Source organism: Chenopodium album, chromosome 17, assembly GCF_948465745.1.
Source record: "Chenopodium album chromosome 17, dcCheAlbu1.1, whole genome shotgun sequence".
In the NCBI taxonomy this organism is placed as follows: domain Eukaryota; kingdom Viridiplantae; phylum Streptophyta; class Magnoliopsida; order Caryophyllales; family Amaranthaceae; genus Chenopodium; species Chenopodium album.
The window spans coordinates 3,982,263-4,000,152 of NC_137850.1; the positions used below are offsets into that span (position 1 = coordinate 3,982,263).

The following is a 17,890-nucleotide window of genomic DNA, read 5'->3' on the forward strand; positions in this document are numbered from 1 at the left end:
AAAAACTCGCAATTTTTTATAATATTTTACTTTTTGGTTGTTATGTATAGTAAAATGGGAAATTCTCTACTTCTAATAACTTAAGTTATTAATGACTCTAATAATGTTCGTTGATATAAAATTTATGCTTAGATGGTATTACCATGATACCAAAATAAAATACAAACGCTTTGTTGGTATCAATAATGTACTTTGTTGGTATTAAGATAAGGAGCAGTGCCCAATTCATCTATTTGATTGATTTAGAGCCTATTCACTTCAGCTTAATTTTAGTTTAGTTTCGTTCAGTTCAGTTCCAATCAGTTCCTAATTTCCTTCTCTCATAAATATTCATTTCAGCTCTATTCAGTTCAGTTCAGCTCCAATTAGTTCAGTTCAGTTCAGCTCCAATGTGAACAGGCCCTTAGTTTGACAATCTATTTCGCCATGTCTTGGGTGTATGCTGATTCAGTTTACGCACATTACACATGTACTCAACCTGTATGTAACTCAGTTTCATATAATCGTTGACGCCGTGTGCTTAGTGTTTCTATTGAAAGTAATAATTCAATTCAAACCTTACACTATTAAATCTCTTCAAAGTTGGAGTATGACGAAGAAGAATTGATTGCTACACAATCCAATTGGTCCAAATCCAATTGGTCCACTGTACAAGAACAATGAAAAGTTCTAAGGATTTGGTTTTTGAGTTATGGGAAAGGATAGGGGTACATTTAGTGTACAAGATTCCCTTGTACACCATCAATGAAATATTGCCAACTCAACCAAGATAAAAAGGGAAAGAAAAAGAAGGATGACCCACTTTAAAATAAAATTCCCTTTCAACCAATAAAAAGCTTGGTGTACAAGATTTTTTTATACACCAAGTGTTCTATTATGCTTGCTTAGTTGCTTGCATGGTGCAGTACGCCCAAGGCTTCGTCTGCTAAGCTATTAACACTTTTAACATTCTTTATACTTCGTATACACCAACACACATTAAACAGAGAGAATTGAATTGGCCTCTTCATTAAAATTTGAACAAATGGGGCAATTATATACTCGTTTTGACTCTGTATAATATCCCAACTGCCACAATTTGAACTGTTGATTAATAATGAAAAATACTGTAATACCTAGCTAAATTTTCTGCATAATGTTGGAGGGTTATACAAATAAAATGAAAAAAATAAAACGAAGTACAAAGTAAGAGCCTCTTGAACAACCAGAAAGTTATAAGTTGGTTTTAGCTTCTGCCCAATGATCAGATCACTCCCTTTCTCGATTCTCGATTAAGCTCTCCTCTTGTGTTTAACTGTTTTATCATGTAACTAATTTCATCATATTTGCACTTATCATCAAAAACATTTGCTAATTGAACAATCAGAGCTGCTTGACAAGCCCACCAACTGTGATAACAGAACGAGTCCCAGAAATGCACATATCTTCCAAAAAAAGAATCGTTTTCCACACTCTCAAAGCCATAGGTGATAGGTTTTCTGCACAAGTAGACCAAATCTACAAGTGATATCCCATATCCATGTTTTGAAACCGTTAATTTGATAAAACTATACCATACCTTTACTGAATTTATCATTCTGTGTGCAAATAGCAACATAATGAGTATCATCCAAGTCAAGAAGGGCCAACTGCCACTCCCCAGTTTAAACTGAGATGATTCAACAGAAATATCTGATTCCTGGCATCACCATGAGGTGGAAGTGACCAAACATGTTAGAACTTTTAGAATAGAAAGAAACACAGATAGGTAAGCCGCAAACACTCATACAATTTTAGTTTCAAAAAATCAGCAATATATTGATAACATCATAGAATTGGTAGCATTTTATTTATTTTTTGTAGCACACATATAATGAAAAGGCATCTAATATCTATCCAAATCCCAAAAAAACCAAAATCAAGTTAGAAAAGGACATCGCAAAACATGTCCTAACAACATATTAATACACTACATTCTAAGATATTAGTCTCCCAATTGAAGATTCTTCGTAAAAAGAATAAAAATGAAAAGGTAGAAAATCATAATCACAAATTGTCAGAAGGGGCAGCTGAATATCCAGCCTGCACTTGAACATCAGCCCAACTAATCTAGACCAATCCGGAACACATGAATTCTGCTCCAGTCCTCAGCTCAAACTTTTGGCAAACTACGAAAACGATATGCTGCAGAGAAAAGCAGAGAAACCCAGAGACTGAACTAATGGAACAAGTTTCTATTGACTTCTTTTTTTCGTCAAGTCTATTGACTTGGTTACGTTACCAATTTCCACGGTGACTATCTGTATCTCCTCTCATCCCTTCTTGGACAATGAAGCCCTAGTCAAATTTAAAAGGTTTACATTTAGCTTAAGTTTAATTGTTTAACGGACATTGGTTTAATACATTTATAACTTTCTTTTCCTAGCTAGGTACTTTCTGACATTTAGAATGCCAAGTGATATATAGTTTACCGACCCCTTATTTGTCGACCTACTTTTCTTCTGTCCAATTGTCTGCTTTTTGTAAGATCATTTGGTGATCGATATAACTACAAAAATTTGATCAGATAATTATACAGATGTACTAAATAATTTAAAATCATGTGAGATTTTATTATAAGCTTTTTACAAATTTTACATATATGTTATTTAAAATTTAAGATAACATTGGACAAAGTTTGCATTGGAGTCTGTAAAAAAGATATGTTGTAATTAATTGAGAACATAGGAGGTATATTCAAAAGGCACTATAGCGGTAGGATTTTTGCAAAAGATAGATAGATTTAAGGAACCAGACAATACAGCAATCAGAGTCTGGACTAAAATTACTGGACCATTCTAGTTCAGATTGGTTTTACACAGATAAGCACCCCATCAATTCTTGAAATCTTAATAAGCCACAAACTTTCATTTTCCAGTCATATAATAATCTAGCTACAAGATCTATTTGTAAGGGCATCAACTTCATTAAAAAGGACAGAGAACATCCAAAGAAATACCTTAAGAGCAGCAGTTTCTGAAATCTTAGACAAATTTTTTGAAGAAGCTTTGAAGTGAATCCTGAAGCTCTTAAATGGAGTGGCCGAAAAGCCCTTCCTAATGCTTTTACATAAGCTTCCTGAAAGTTTAAATTACACGTGAAAGGTGAGATCAGAGCATCAGATATGTTAACTGTCAACTACAATTCAAAGCCAAAAAAATATACTGAATAGAAAGGCCCAATTAATGAAATTTAAGAGCTTATGGCCTGTCAGTCCTGTCTTCATCAATAGAGTGAGTGTAATTTATTTAATGCATTTTCATTCTTCCCCTTAGCATTGCAGACATTTACCAATTCAACCTTCACATGCCTTGGTTAATGACAAGAAATGGACGTATCAAACACTTTTTAGGAACCCTTAAATACTTCACAACCTTAAAAGGTAAAATTAAGGAAAAGTACAACAGTTTTACAATTATCAAACTGTATTTCTTGTTGCCTGACTTTTCAATAAAATGAACAGTTTTTCCCACACATGTCAAGCTTGTGCATGAAGTTTTATTATTTAAACTATAAGTCATTACCTTGAGTGTCCATAATTTTATAAATTCCCGGCGTTGTAATTCCAGTTCTGAAATATTGGCCAAGTGATCAACTTCCCAGGGAGAGAAGAAGCGACTAGCAAATGAAATGACATCATTTTTTGTTGTTCTATTCTTATCTTCAACATCAATTCCAATCTACATGGCATGGAGAATCAAATCAAAAGTCCGCATCAAGTAAGCAGTTTTCTTAAGCTAAAAGGCAGAAAAAGTATGTCTCACAGGAGAATAGGTTGTAATTCCACAGGCAATCAAGGATGAGGAGTGTGACAAATTAAAATGCAATGGTGGCCAACTCATATCAGGTACATCTTGCCAATCTACCTGCAAAATGTAGAGCAACCATAATAAGAGAAGATAGACATATGACAAACCAGAGTAATGAAAACAATAGTTAAATAAGGAAAGACGACAATGACCTCGGGTTTTCCATAGGAGTTTTTCTTAAACTTCAAAGATCTCGGGTCAACAAAAGAATTTGTCTGATCTACCATGAAATGCAATCAGAAAATCAGTAACTCATTATTGGATGACATTTTTTATTATAAACAAACGGATGACATAAGAATTGTGAAGTCCACAGCTTGCAGTCTTAAAGAGTCCTAAGATGAAAGGTCAAGAGCACAAACCTAAAACCCTTTTTTATTGTGGTTAAAAATATGGAGCTTATCATGGTAATAGCATCAAATGAAAGCAACGCGCTCTAGAAGCCTCCATAGATATGCTCAAATAAAAGAGTCAATCCGCTACTCTAGTTCCAGAAGTTGAAAGAGACACACACACATGTAGCACATCAACACAACTCAGTATCCCAATGAAGCATTAAGTGTATATTAATCAAGCATGAAAGTTTGTACATTTATCAGTTTGCTACCGAACAAAAAAAAAATTAAAAAAAAAAAAAAAAACCTCAATATCCTAACAAAAAATAGAATAAATCAAAGCCTTAATATCATAAGTGAGGTCGGCTACATGAACCAAAAGTGATTATTCCGTTAACAAAAATTAGAAGGATAAACAAAATATTTGTAAGACATTGCAAGTTAAAAGGTCTCTCAATCACTGGAAGCTGAAATAGCCACCAATTAAATTTACACAAAACAATTTAAAAAAAAAAAAAGTTCCAAAACAAATAGAGATGGATACTGACATCTAGCAATAGTAGTGCGAACCAGAGCACGAGCTAAGAGGGCTTTCTTCCTGACCTCGTCTTCCTGGAAGCTAAGAACACTTTTTTTCTCATAAGGGGAAAGGATATCATGATACTGCTTCAAGAGTGATGTGCTCTTTATTTCATCAGGAATGACATACCACAAGTGAGTTTCCCTATAAAAAAAGTTCCACATGCACATCAAATTTCTATTAGTAACGGCATTGCCTAGCAAGAAATTGAAAAAATATTATTTAAATCCATTCCACTCAAAGTTGGAGAATAAAGGTAGAACATATGTACCCTCGAGGTGGGAGAGGAAGAGGATGCAGAGGCTGACTGGAGAGAGAAAATTGTCTGTTGAAGCAGAGCATGTTCGTTCATTATACTTATGGAGTTGATTGTTGTTGAGAACCAGTAAATATTAGGAAGCACCTACAGACAAAGCACAAACAATTGAAAAACTAAGATGGGAAACATCGAGGTAGCCCCCATTTATCTCGCGGATAAATGAACCAAGTAAATCGACTGGCAAGTTTGTAAATATAAGCATGTGAAAATGTGTCAGCTGAATAAAAAATTGTAAAGAAAGCAAAAGTAAGCAAAAAGGTTACATAATGTTAGGTAACCATGGTTAGTAGCAGACTAGCAGGTTCTTGTATATTATTTCTTTCAAGAAACCACTCGACGGAATCCACAAAGCATAGCGGAGAAACCTGTCGACACAAACCATACCTGTGCTATACAATAAGAGCAATCCCAATGACCCGAAGTAGGAATAGTCAAGTGGGATACTTGGCTCTTTACCCAAATGGGATGAGACACAACAGAAATATCTCATATCCCATTGCTATATAATTCGTACAATATACCCTGAGTTTTTTTTTTTTTTTTTTCAGCATATAACTTTAAAAATTTTCAAATTCACCGTATCCCTCAAAGTTATTACAAACAATCACCATATATCTTTGAGTCTTTGAGTTATTACAAAAATTCACCATATACCCCTAATGACAATAATATGAGTGAAATTTGGTTAATTATTCATCAAAATCACTTTTGATCTCTCCCCCATCCTCGAAACCACTCATCTCCTTTTTCCAAAACCCGAAATCACTCCAAATCTCCATAATCATATTCGTATGATTGATTTGGAGGATGAAAATAGGAAATTTGGGTGATTTTGGGGGTGGGAAAAAGGAATGTGGTGATTTCAAGGATAGGGAAATGTATTTAAGGTGGTTTTGGGTCATTATAAACCCCAATGACCGATGAAATTAACAATCATTAGTCATCAAGGGTGTATGATGTATTTTTATGAAAACTCGGGGGTATAGGATGAATTTATAAAAGTTTAGGGGTATATGGTGAATAAACAAAAAACTCAGGATATATAGTGAAAAATCCGTTTTCATTTTAACAGAAATCTTAATATAATTGATAATGAGTTCACCTGCAGCTATAACTCATAAATCCTTGATTTTATACTTAAATTTTAGGGTTTTTTTTTTGGAAAAATTAATTCTAATAATCCCACCTTTAATCGGTTCGCTGATAATAATTCCACCTTTTGATTATTATCTAATAATCCCACCTTTGGGGGGCATCTTCTCTTAATGGTCCCTTATGACCGGTAACCTGTTCATTGGGTTAGTGTTTTTTTTTTTTTTTGGCCACGCATCAGCCCTCCTTTCCCCAACCACCAGTCCCCCTTCATTTCCAACCATTACGCACCACCAACAACAATTAACCTAATTCTGCCCCTCACACATGCAATCCCTTTGCCCTCGTTATTCCTTGCTCACTCACCAACAAGCACGCCACCACCTTTTCACCAGCGAGCCATTGTCACTCCGCAGAACTCGCGCAACTTAACTATTTCATAGTCCTTGCACTCCAATCCGCCACCAATCAACATCAATTCGACCTTCAAACCACCCGCAATCAGCAATTGACCACCTAAAAGCGTAATTTTGGCCTCTAATCTAGCAATTTGACACCAACAACTTCAATCGATGCTCCAATTTGAAGACCCACGATGCGCCTGTGTTAGGGTGGGGCGTTTCAAGGTGGGGAATGATGGATGGCGTTTTTCAGGAATTACGGAAGGTTGGGGTTGGGCATTTTGGGGTGTGGGAGGGCTGGAATGAATCGTTTTGGGGTGGGATAGGTTGGGGTATGATGTTTCGGGGGTGGGGGTGGCTGGGGTAGGATGTTATAGGGGTGGGCGTGACTGGGTTTTAGTGTTTCGTTGGTGGGGGTGGCTGGTTGCAGGGGGAGTAGTGGGGTTGCCGGCTGCCTAGCCGAAAAATATGGAGGAAGGAGGGGAAAAGAAGAAGGATAGGGGATAAAAAAAATTAATTTTTTTAAAAAATAAATATAAAAAATATTTCAGCAAATCACAAAGTAACACGTGGCATGTTTACCCATTATACCGGTTATCAACAGGCCAGGGATCATTGGAAGAAGATGTCCCCTAAAGGTGGGATTATTAAATAATAATCAACATGTGGGATTATTAATGGCGAATCGGCCAAAGGTGGGATTATTAGAATCAATTTTTCCTTTTTTTTTTACCCTATACGATTGACTTTTCCAAGCTGTGCCCCTCTATTTTGGAAAGTTACACATTGTAATCCTTTAGTGCCATAGTAACCATATGGTGACCTTGTTGTTATGTAGTCGTTAACGGGATTAGTTTTTTTTAAAACAAATTGATTTTACATGTCTAAAATGTTTCATTAAAAGTTTTAGGGTCATTTTAGGCTTATAGTAATCAAATTGAGTTTGAATTTGACAAAAAATAATAATTTAAATGTCTCAATTTGTGTATCTGTCACTTTTTTAATTATTTCTCTTGTTGTACATCCCTTGACCATTACTTTTATGATCCATTCTCTTTTATTTTTATAGTTTACCAACAAATATAGAATACATAAAATTTTAACAAAAATACAACTTAACCGCTTTAAATTCTATAGTGTAATGATTTATGATCTATTAAGGCTAAATCATCAATGCCAAACTTTTCATTTTGGTGTAATGGTGAACTTGTAAATTACTCTAGGTGGGTACAAGCAAGAAAATAATGTAAGGCAGAAAGTGTGGCAACTAAGCGAGTAACCTCGAGGCAACAAAGCAATAGAGTCCACGACCAGGTTGTGGCACAACTCTAGCATGTCAAGATCTCTTCAGCGGCTGATTTGCAGGAATTGTTGAAAGCTTTAACATGGTGATGACAAGTTTATCACACGCACAGCAGCACTAGGCTAGTCCCTAACTAATAGAGTACTTCATATGTCCAACACCAACCGATTTCATGGAAATCATATACACTCCAATATAAATGGATTATTATGCAAAAACCACCACAACGAAATTGCATCTTTACAAAGTCAATCACCATATCGAGCTATCAACCAAACCATTCTTGCATTCAACCATTACTCACCATTGTTCAAATTATTCTCTGAGTTACAGATCACCGCTTTATCTAATATAATTGCATAAAGCCAAAGCAAATTAAATACCCAAAATGGTCCTAATCTGGTTTGGGGGATGTCTAGCTAGTGATTTTGGATCAGGGTATGAATTCTTGGGATCCATTATTGCATTGTGCACAAGCTCGTAAGCATCAGCAAGGGACTTTGCTAATTGGATACAAGCTTCTGACCGTAGTTTTGGCACCTGCAATTGCTCAAATTCTGGTAGAGAATTTTCAGTGCCTAGGATGAGACCAAAGAATATGTTGAGACTTTCTGATAATGAAGCTGGAGAAGTTTCCTCCATTTCTGCCAATGGACCAGCGGTAGCCTCTTCACTATCCTCATTGAATGTTTTCCTAAAGTTGGTCATCTTGTTCAGTAGATTACATCTTCTTAGAATGGTCTCAACTTCTTTATTGACCAGAATACGCATGTGATTTTCTATCATATCACCGATGCTCTTAGCATATTTGGCTGCAGCTTCATGCCCAATTAGTGGCTGTTGGATGGTGCATAAGCAGTTGATGAGGAAGATCTTAGAAGGTGTCTCGGAACTCTGCAAGTACATGCACAAAACAACATGAACACAAAAATAATGTTGCACAGAAAGCAGCCAGACTTCATTGCTCCCTGCCTTTCAGGACAGCTCTAACGTCAAGGCATGTCTGTTTATTATAATTATAAAGGCATTTATAAGACATCTTAGGACATGTGACACTTGTATACTTGAGGAGATCCTTCACTGTTATTTACTATGAATTAAATTCTTGGTAGTAACATGGAAATTAATAGGACATATAGGTGTTTTTGATATGAATATCAATTTAATTTAAGTTTTATAATTTTTGGGATTGCATTTGCTTGTGTCCTTATTGCTATCGTAACTGTGTTCCTATCCATTTCAATGCAACATAATATCTTCCAAACAAGAAGATAATAATTCCCCTTACTTTCTATTCCAATTTCCAATTACCCATAAAAGTCAAACAAGCTGCAAGTTCCAGGAAGATACAGAAAAAGGATAAGCAGGGGCATAAATCTCTGCAACTAGGTACTAAAAGAGGATTTTGAGAAAATGAAAGATCAAGACATAAGCAATTCTATACCTGAGTGGCTGAAAGGGTACTGTTATTACTCAGTATTGCATCAACTGATGATTTGTTAAGCTGATTGGAGTCTGAGCTTATTCTGCTCCTCCTCGATGAATGAACACCTCCTTTGGATTTGTGTGCCTCTGCTGCTTGCTCACACATCTACAATAAACAGGAACACTATTTAGTTTCTCAAATCTGATAGGCACTCATGTTTTGACTTAGATTTCTCCATGTGGACAATGAAAAAGGACAAAATATTGGCGAGTAGCATTCTATTGCTACCCCCTCTATGATTTTGATAGCGCATCTTTTATTTGTTTCAGCAATGTCGTCATTCAGGGTCATAATAGGCAAGTAGGTCCTTGACTGGATCCCACATCAGCCTCATGATGTTGGTAAACTGAATAAGTAAAAGCTTATCCTCAAGAAGCTTCAATCTAAATGGCCTGGAAAACGCGCTAGGATATTATTGAACCAAACAAAGAACAAGCTATCAAACCAAATATACAATTACATAAACTGCAAGACTAATAAGCTTCTCTCCAGCTGCTTTGTTTTTATCCTATTTAACATTAGATGTACATTGACTTTCCCTACTAATTACTGAAGCTACTAAGTTAGCATGCAGGGGACATCAGACCTTAATGGACTGAATAATGGTATATAATCCCATTAGGAGGCTATTATAGACAAGAAATCTCAATAAATCTAGGTAGGGATAACTCCTGGATTTTGACAGCTAAAACTTTTTCTGCTCTGTTACCCTAACTAGATTTTAGCTAAAGTTTTGGATAAATTGTACATTAATATCTCATTTACTGATGATGGCATGAGATAATTTTAAGAAAATAATCTGATCAGAGTAACATGAAGAGATAGTCAGCCCTTGACTTCAGATGTTTATGAAGGTGTGTAGCCTGAATGATGCTAGGACTGATTATATTGAAGAATAATGACTTTTAAGTTTTAACAAAGAAAATGTTCCAAGTACAGAAAAAGTAAAAGACCCTCGAACTCCAAAAGTCCACGAGTCATCACAAAAGAGCAAAAGTCCATCAAGATCTCAATCCTTCCAAATTTAATGAAAATACCAAGCTTTACAAAAAAAATAATAATAAGGTCTTCCCACTCATTGGCACCGTAAATAACCATAACTGCGGGGATAAAAAAAAAAAAAAAATCATTGAGATAGGGTAGAGAGGGAATAGGTAAATGGGAAGACGAGATTTCAGATTTCAATATATTTCCTCTAATCAAAGTCAAAATTAAAATTGCAAAAACTTATTTGAAACCGAAATGGTGATATGGGAAAGGAGCAGAAGAGTGTCCCCCCCCCCCCCCCCCTTTTTTAACAGTAACATTTAGCCTCCTGAAATAGACTCATTGCAGGGCATTTCCATGTACAAATAAGTTTAAACAGTGTGGCAATACAATTGGCTAGTCATTGCCCACCTCCAATAGTCATAAACTGAAAATAGCAAGTATCAAAGTTAACAAGCATCACAATCTACAATTAGAAAAAAGGATAGCTACATTAAATGGAGATGAAACATATTGATTTAGCATTGCGTTAAATATTTTCTCAAAAGTGAAAAATTAGCAACTAAGTCTTTCACCTGAATAATAGGATCTAATAAAGCAGATATCACAGGATCAAATGCTGGCTTCTTTGAAGATGGGATCATCATGCTATCATATGTCTCAATTATTTCCAGTAAAACAGAAACTCCTTCTCTTACAGCAGGCGGTGGTGAAAGATCCACAGCAACAAGTGGAGGGTATCGAAGTAGCTTCTCTCCTCGACTCTTAAGGATATCAAAAAATGTTTTCTGAGCAGCTTCCTTCAAAGTCCAGAGTGTTTGGCAAAGGGCTGTTTCACTCCCTATCAAATCCGATATCTGTGAGGGCAGCAACATAAAATTAGTACAAAAATATATATCATTAATTAGAAAAAAGAACAGCTTTAAAAAGACTTCTCACTAGCTCACCGTGTATGTATAAAACTCCAGCTGGTTAATAAGTTTATATGATACTATAAGACTAGGTTGAGACTGTAATACTTGTTCAACTCTAACTTTAAACGGCCTGCAAACTCCTTCAAATATCCGATCAAGGACAAAGGTTAAATCAGATTCAACTTTTCCACTTTCACCTTCGGAATTCTTGGAGAGCTGACGTGCAGTTGGCCCAGAATCTACATCAGCATCCGGATCAAGCAAAGCATGCACAAGTTCTCTTTCAGAAGCTAATGCCTTTGAAGGGACATAAAGGAACACACTTCAGGGAAAAACCACTAAAAATGTCTTAAGCAACAATAAAAGCAAGCCAGAAATGCAGAAAAACACTAAATAGAGTAAATACCAAAAAGACGAGTGTGTCAAACCTGATGTAGCCATGCTAACATATCACCAACATACCGCAAAGGATCATGGGCATGTACTTCAATAGGTCTGGGCAACCCACCAGGTCCTCCACGAGTAAGAGCACTTATAAACCTTCGGAATAAGGCATTGTGCCTCATATTTGCTACCTAGAATATAGTATATGTATGAGAAGACATCACATGTCAAAACAATAATTTTTGTTTATACTTCCTCCACTTTTTTTAGTTGGCACATTTCTAATATCACGTTTTCTAAAGCACAATTTTAACAATTAATATCTCTAATTATCAACATTGTAAAATTATATAAAGTGGATATTAATTAAAACTAAAAATACGAAGGAAGTATATTAAAAGCTGTAGCTCATGCCATGACCAAATTACCTCTTCAGCACAGTATTTGAAAAGAACAGGCCTTTCATTGAGACATCGGACTGCTGTTCTTAAAAGTTCACTAACTTCAGGATTATCAGAGTCTCCCAATCTCCTACACTCAGCCTGAACCCACCTGGAAAAGAGAGGTGTATAAGCATATATACTAAGTTACACTAGCACAACTTGAGAGAGAGAGAGAGAGAGAGAGAGATTATAATCAAAATTAATCAATGGTATCTAAAAATCCAAGCGAATATAATATAGAAGATTTTAATGCAAGAGATGTGTCTTCACAAGTCAAAAACCATATACAGCAACTCATAGTGCATTAATATCGAATATATTAGGGTAAGTAAAAGGACAATTAAGGCTTTTTAGGAAAAAAAATCAAACTCCTCAAGAGTTGGCTTGTATAGTAGAGATAAGCAAACTACTCAGAAGAAGAGCATAAGATGGTAAAATACCCACAGGTAGATTAAAAATTATACAAATTAAGAGTTCAGGTAACAAACATGTATCGTGCACTTGACATTCTAGCCTTTCTAGAATCACGTAAAAGGGCAAGAAAAAAGAAAAACACCTTCCTTTGAGATCACGTAGCTTGATGATTCAAATCAAAACTTTCCTTTCCTTGCCCTCTTACAATAGCAGCATAAATACCAAGTACTCGATATGTGCCCATTGAACACTAAATACTATGCTTTTATGAGAAATATCATAATGTATTCTCTCCATTTTTGTATTTTTCAACATACATATTAAAGCATATTTATACTCCATATTAGATTTATATATCATAGAGGGATAGCTGTTTTGGGTGTGCACCAATGGTTTGACCCAGCTAAATTTGGGCAGTTTATACTGATTTTAGCCAGGTTAGAGTATCAAAAGCTTATCTCATTCAAACATTCAAGGGTTAAATTTTCATGGTTTAAACAGATTCCAAGCATAATTGGTGAATCCTTACCCCTGACCCCCTTTATAATTGATATATGTGTATGATCCCTTTTACTGATCCCTCAAATCTAACCAAAAATCAATCAGCTTTAGCATACCAGCACAATTTCAAGTGAATTGCATAGTTATGTGATAGAAGAAGAATTTAACCTGCAGAGACGTTCATAGGCCCCCTCCTGGTACATAGCCATCATATCCATCAATTCCAGCCCTGCACGCTGCAATAAAACTCTGGATGAGACACATAATAGTCTGTAAGAGTTTATGTACACAGATGAACCTTTTGATTCTTTCTCTTATTTATGGTAAAGTTTCAAACAAAACACTACATCCATCCTGAGAAAAAGGAATCACGTTATTGGCCTCATTGTAAAGCATACATAAATTCCATCATTAAACTTCTTTTAACAATAAAGTTAGCATATATAAAATTACCTCATATTAATGTTGTTCACAATTACAGCTCACGTCCAATTGTTGTTCAATACTATATGTTTCACACATTTCAAAATTAAATTTATGCTATCTATCTTGAACTTTTTCATGACATTTATTCATTATTCCCTCTATATCAATATATAAGATGTGTTAACCCCCTTAATGCATACCAAAATATAGATATGTCAGCAGGATCTTTGTAGTTACTCAATGAAGGAAATTCAGCAACCCAGAGCTAAAATGTAATCTATTCTCAACTGTTAAAGAGCAGCTTGTCCTCCGTTCTTTTACTTTCTGCAGTATGCTCATACTCCCTCTGTTTCATAGGCTACTGACATACTTCTTATTTCTAGGAAAGTTTAGAGAAAGGGAGGTGTAAAAACATGGATAAAGTAAGACAGATGATGTAAAAAGACGGGGTGTGTAAGAGAAAGGTGGATAAATTCGGTGTGTGTGTCTGTGTGCGTGTGTGTGTGTGTGTGTGTGTGAGAGAGAGAGAGAGAGAAGGCATAAATATTATGGTGTGTAAGAAAAAGGTGGATGATTTCCAATGAAGCCAAGGGATTCATTATTCTTTGACTTTGTATTATGATACATCAAAACGGCTTACAAAATTGTTTGTGCTTCATTCTTGTTGCAGAATAAAGATGACTATCAATTTCAGCATCTCTTACCAGTTACCACCAGCCTTATCACAAAAGTAAGAATAAATACACCCGACCCCTCTTAGCATGGCATAATGGAAGCTTCTATGGAGGCATTAAGTAACGGTGTTGCTAAATTGATTATATTATTGGAGGATGATTTCAAGGCACTTGTCTGGTATGGGGGAGTATATTCCAACATAAGAAGAAATTTCACTTGATGGGGAAAAAGTTGAGCCACCAGTATCCAGCAAAATATCCAATGAGAGATTTGTAATTAAATGAATTCCATGGAAGTACATCAACCAACAGGTCTTAAAGCCTTTGAAAAAGAACTCAACTGCTAAATAGGGATTAGGATATTTCAGTGAAATATATTTTGAAATTTCATTATAATTTCCTGAATATTGGTTTTATTCTGTCAATTCAAATACCATCAAAATACAAATTTATTCCAACTTGTAGTGGCAAATCTGAATCTGAACATTTTTATAAAGAGCTAAAATTTTCCTCAAAAGACCATTAAGCAATACAGGATACTAAACCATATCTGCAGCAAGAGCTTTTCAGCTCAATGATGAATAGGACGGAATGGTGTGAGACCAAAAAGATGGCAGTTACCTGATGGTGTGTCCTGAGCAATATTTTGCAGTTGGCATGAATTTCTTGAACATGAGAAAGAGCCTTGAAGAAATTTTCGTTCAACTCCTCTTCTTTAAGTGCATTTATCTGAAATGCAAGCAATTGTCAGCTATTTCTCTAACCAACTAATACATACAGGGTGTAAATGAAGAGAACTCAAACCTCCTCATTAGATAGTTGGTAGTCACGAAGAAAGCACGAAACAATCTCTTGTCTCTGAGTAGTAACATCAAGGTCTTGTTTTAGCCTTTCTGTGGTACTTATGATATCCCCAGTGGTAGCACTACAGCTGTTTAAAGCCTTTGCAATCCTGCCAATACACAGAACAGTACTTAAGATCATGGATATTTTGTACACAAGAAATACAAATATGATTAGAACACATTTAAAGAGAAATATGCCATAGTGCAAGATAAAATGAAGGCTTACTTGATCTATATGCATGAGATGCGTGCTTTAAATTTAAAATCCTACACATAACTGGCTAATTTTTCTCTTTGTCAACTTTCAACTCTATACTCACATTCAACCACTTCTTGCCCATCCCTACTAGTTTCTTTAGTATGCTTGACAAATCTTCACCAGAAGATTAATAGAACAAGTGAACAACAGATGTAATATAAATCAGCCAAGACAAGGAGAGGGAATAGATGGGGACTAGAAACAAGACATAGCAAGCATCAAGAATGAACTCAAACACACACTATTAAAGAAGAAGTAGGATAATAGAGATCACTATCTCTGCCTAAATGCCTACACTCAAAAAGTTAATTTAAAACGGGCTACCAGGTTTGACATTAATACATCAAAACTAGAGCCAAAAGCTTCATAAGTTCCACATAAGCCAAATTCTAGCCAACCACCTCATACAAAACAATCCTATTTTCTTGTATTCTATCTTTTGAAACATCCTTAATTGCATGGTTTAACCTGTTTCTTAAGAGTAAGGTTTAAGATAAAGCCAAAAATGTATATAACTTCCTTAGTGTTAGAGATTTGATTTATTTTAAGATTTTATTAAAAATCTATAATACGGTTGTAGAGCCTATAAAATTCACCAGCTTAGATTAATATTAGCCTCACCTCAAGATTTTTAACATTTACCTCTTCTTCTCTTACAATTTCTAAGCTATCCCTCATTATTCTAAGTGTTCAATTGATCTATGTATTACAAATTTACAATATCATCTTAGTCATACAATTAACAATTGATATGACACCCATCGTCCCATCTTAAGATTGTGTTTAATGCTATGATGCTATCCTCTCCCCACCCCCACAACTTTTGAAATTGGGTTTGCTTGACCAGCTAAAATTTTTCCTTGCCAAGCAGTGTATGATAGCTATTTCAATCTTCCCCCCTTACATTGGTTTCTATTTTTTGTGGTCACCATAAATTTCTACCTCAGTGGGCTCCGTGCCCAATTAAAAGTCTTATTTGTCTTCTGTACACAATTGTAGTAAATTGAATTAAGTAAGATGGAGGGATTTGGTTGATTAAAGGTGAACATAAATGACAAGATAGTGGAGTTTGGTATATTAAAAGAGAATAGAAAAAATTAGGATAATGGGGATTGGTTGATAAAAAGTAAATAATGAAATTAACACAGACGAAACGGGAAATGTATTCACTAACAAGGCTTTGAGTGAAATGGGACTTTTATGAGGATGGAGTGAGCAGCATAAATTTTATAACTTTTCAAATTACAATCACGGGTTTAGAGAAACCTTGTCGCATTGTTAATGACACCAAGGTTGAATACTTGAATCCCTTCATGCAAAGCATCATAAAAAAACATAAACATCTATCATACAACTATATGAGGCACTTTCTAAGACAATGTTTGCAGAGTATACTACTTCAAGGAACAGAGAGATACTCTTTCTCATATACTGAATCAAAAATACTTTCCTAGGAGTTTATTGTCATTTCCAATAATCATAACAATTCTAATGAGAATTCTAGCATTCTAATGACAAGAATCAATTTCGTGCACTATTTTCAATTGTCATAACAATTCTAATCCAACAACAACATCTAATAAAACCCGTGTTACATCATCGAAAACCATAGCATTTTGCACGCCAAAATTGAATAATATATGCTATAATTACCTATCACAACATTCCGCAAGTGCATTAACCTCGTCTTCAACTTGATCCAATGCCTAAAAATTCAATCAAAAACCAACAATTAATCACCTAAATCTCATACAAACAACATCATCATTCCAAACTAAAAGCAATCAACAAAGAAAGAACCTGTTGCGCAGTATCGGAAGCGCTGAGAAAGTCATGATTGATAGAAAGAGCGCGCTTCTCAATGGTGGATCTGAGGTTACGGCGCGCCTGAGGAGAGTTGTCGGAGTAGAATGTGGAGAGTGTGGAGAGAGAAGTGACAAGTTCCGGAGAATCGATTCGAGATTCTAGAACCTTCTTCAGCTTTCTGGATAATCCTGGTGCTAATGTCGCTGTTCCCATTGATGATTGCTTATCTTATTGATTGATTGATTGAAGATGAAGATTGATTCGCTGCAAATGTGCAGAATCTGGAAATTGTTGATGAATTTTGGGGGGAGTATTTTAGTTGGAATTGAAGTGAGTTTTGTGATGAAATGGGGGAAATTTTGAGATCTTGACTGTTGGAGAGTAGAGACTTTGGGAAGAAGATGAGATGAGAGTGCCGCGAACAATGTTGAAGCAGTGAGGGGGCGTTCTAACACGATTTTTGGAGAATTAACGATGAGGCGTTCGGGGTTATTTTTCAAGTGTTACACTTTTCATGAACCGGCTACATTTTTTTTTTTTGGCAAACTTATATGAAGTACAACATTTTAGCATAGTAATTTTGCAAAAAAATCACCTTTTAAATTTTGTTTTTTTTTTTTTCATATAATCAACTTTTAAAAAAAATATTGCAAAAGGCCACCAATTTTAAAAATTTTGTTGCAATTTACCATCAATTCAATGTAAAACAATTGATAAATTTGGGTAAAAAAAGTAGTAATTTGCAACAAAAATTTTAAAATTGGTGATCTTTTACAACATTTCTTTTAAAAGGTGGTTATGTGTAAAAAACTAGATTTAAAAGGTATTTTTTGCAAAATTTCCTTTTAATATTTATATGATGACTTTGATTGGTAATTAGCGGATAGCCAATTG

General features: G+C 35.2%; 1 protein-coding gene and 1 pseudogene across 2 annotated transcripts; both read right to left on the minus strand.

Annotated features, from left to right (window-relative positions):
• Positions 1 to 1,104: 1,104 nt before the first annotated feature.
• On the minus strand, positions 1,105 to 5,198 carry LOC145587433 (uncharacterized; annotated as a pseudogene). Its single transcript, XR_014101263.1, has 8 exons — positions 5,014 to 5,198; positions 4,711 to 4,886; positions 3,980 to 4,047; positions 3,783 to 3,884; positions 3,543 to 3,698; positions 2,978 to 3,096; positions 1,559 to 1,678; positions 1,105 to 1,478 (listed from the first exon to the last, which is right to left on the minus strand). The product of XR_014101263.1 is annotated as an uncharacterized LOC145587433 (transcript).
• A 2,898-nt stretch (positions 5,199 to 8,096) lies between these two features.
• Positions 8,097 to 17,465, minus strand: LOC145587434 (conserved oligomeric Golgi complex subunit 6-like). Its single transcript, XM_081644171.1, has 11 exons — positions 16,991 to 17,465; positions 16,844 to 16,896; positions 14,891 to 15,038; positions 14,708 to 14,815; positions 13,155 to 13,222; positions 12,057 to 12,180; positions 11,673 to 11,819; positions 11,278 to 11,541; positions 10,906 to 11,187; positions 9,302 to 9,448; positions 8,097 to 8,751 (listed from the first exon to the last, which is right to left on the minus strand). Exons 1-11 carry the CDS (start codon positions 17,207 to 17,209, stop codon positions 8,233 to 8,235), a joined length of 2,079 nt encoding a protein of 692 aa, XP_081500297.1. The 5' UTR covers positions 17,210 to 17,465; the 3' UTR covers positions 8,097 to 8,232.
• Between the last annotated feature and the right edge of the window lie 425 nt (positions 17,466 to 17,890).

Coding starts and splice junctions, on each gene's coding strand:
- LOC145587434 (XM_081644171.1), bottom strand. CDS start 17,209: ATGGGAACAGCGACATTAGCACCAGGATTATCCAGAAAGCTGAAGAAG. Junction 13,223..14,707: donor TGCTCAGGACACACCATCAG/GTAACTGCCATC, acceptor GTTTTATTGCAG/CGTGCAGGGCTGGAATTGAT. Junction 8,752..9,301: donor GTACCCTTTCAGCCACTCAG/GTATAGAATTGC, acceptor ATGTACTTGCAG/AGTTCCGAGACACCTTCTAA.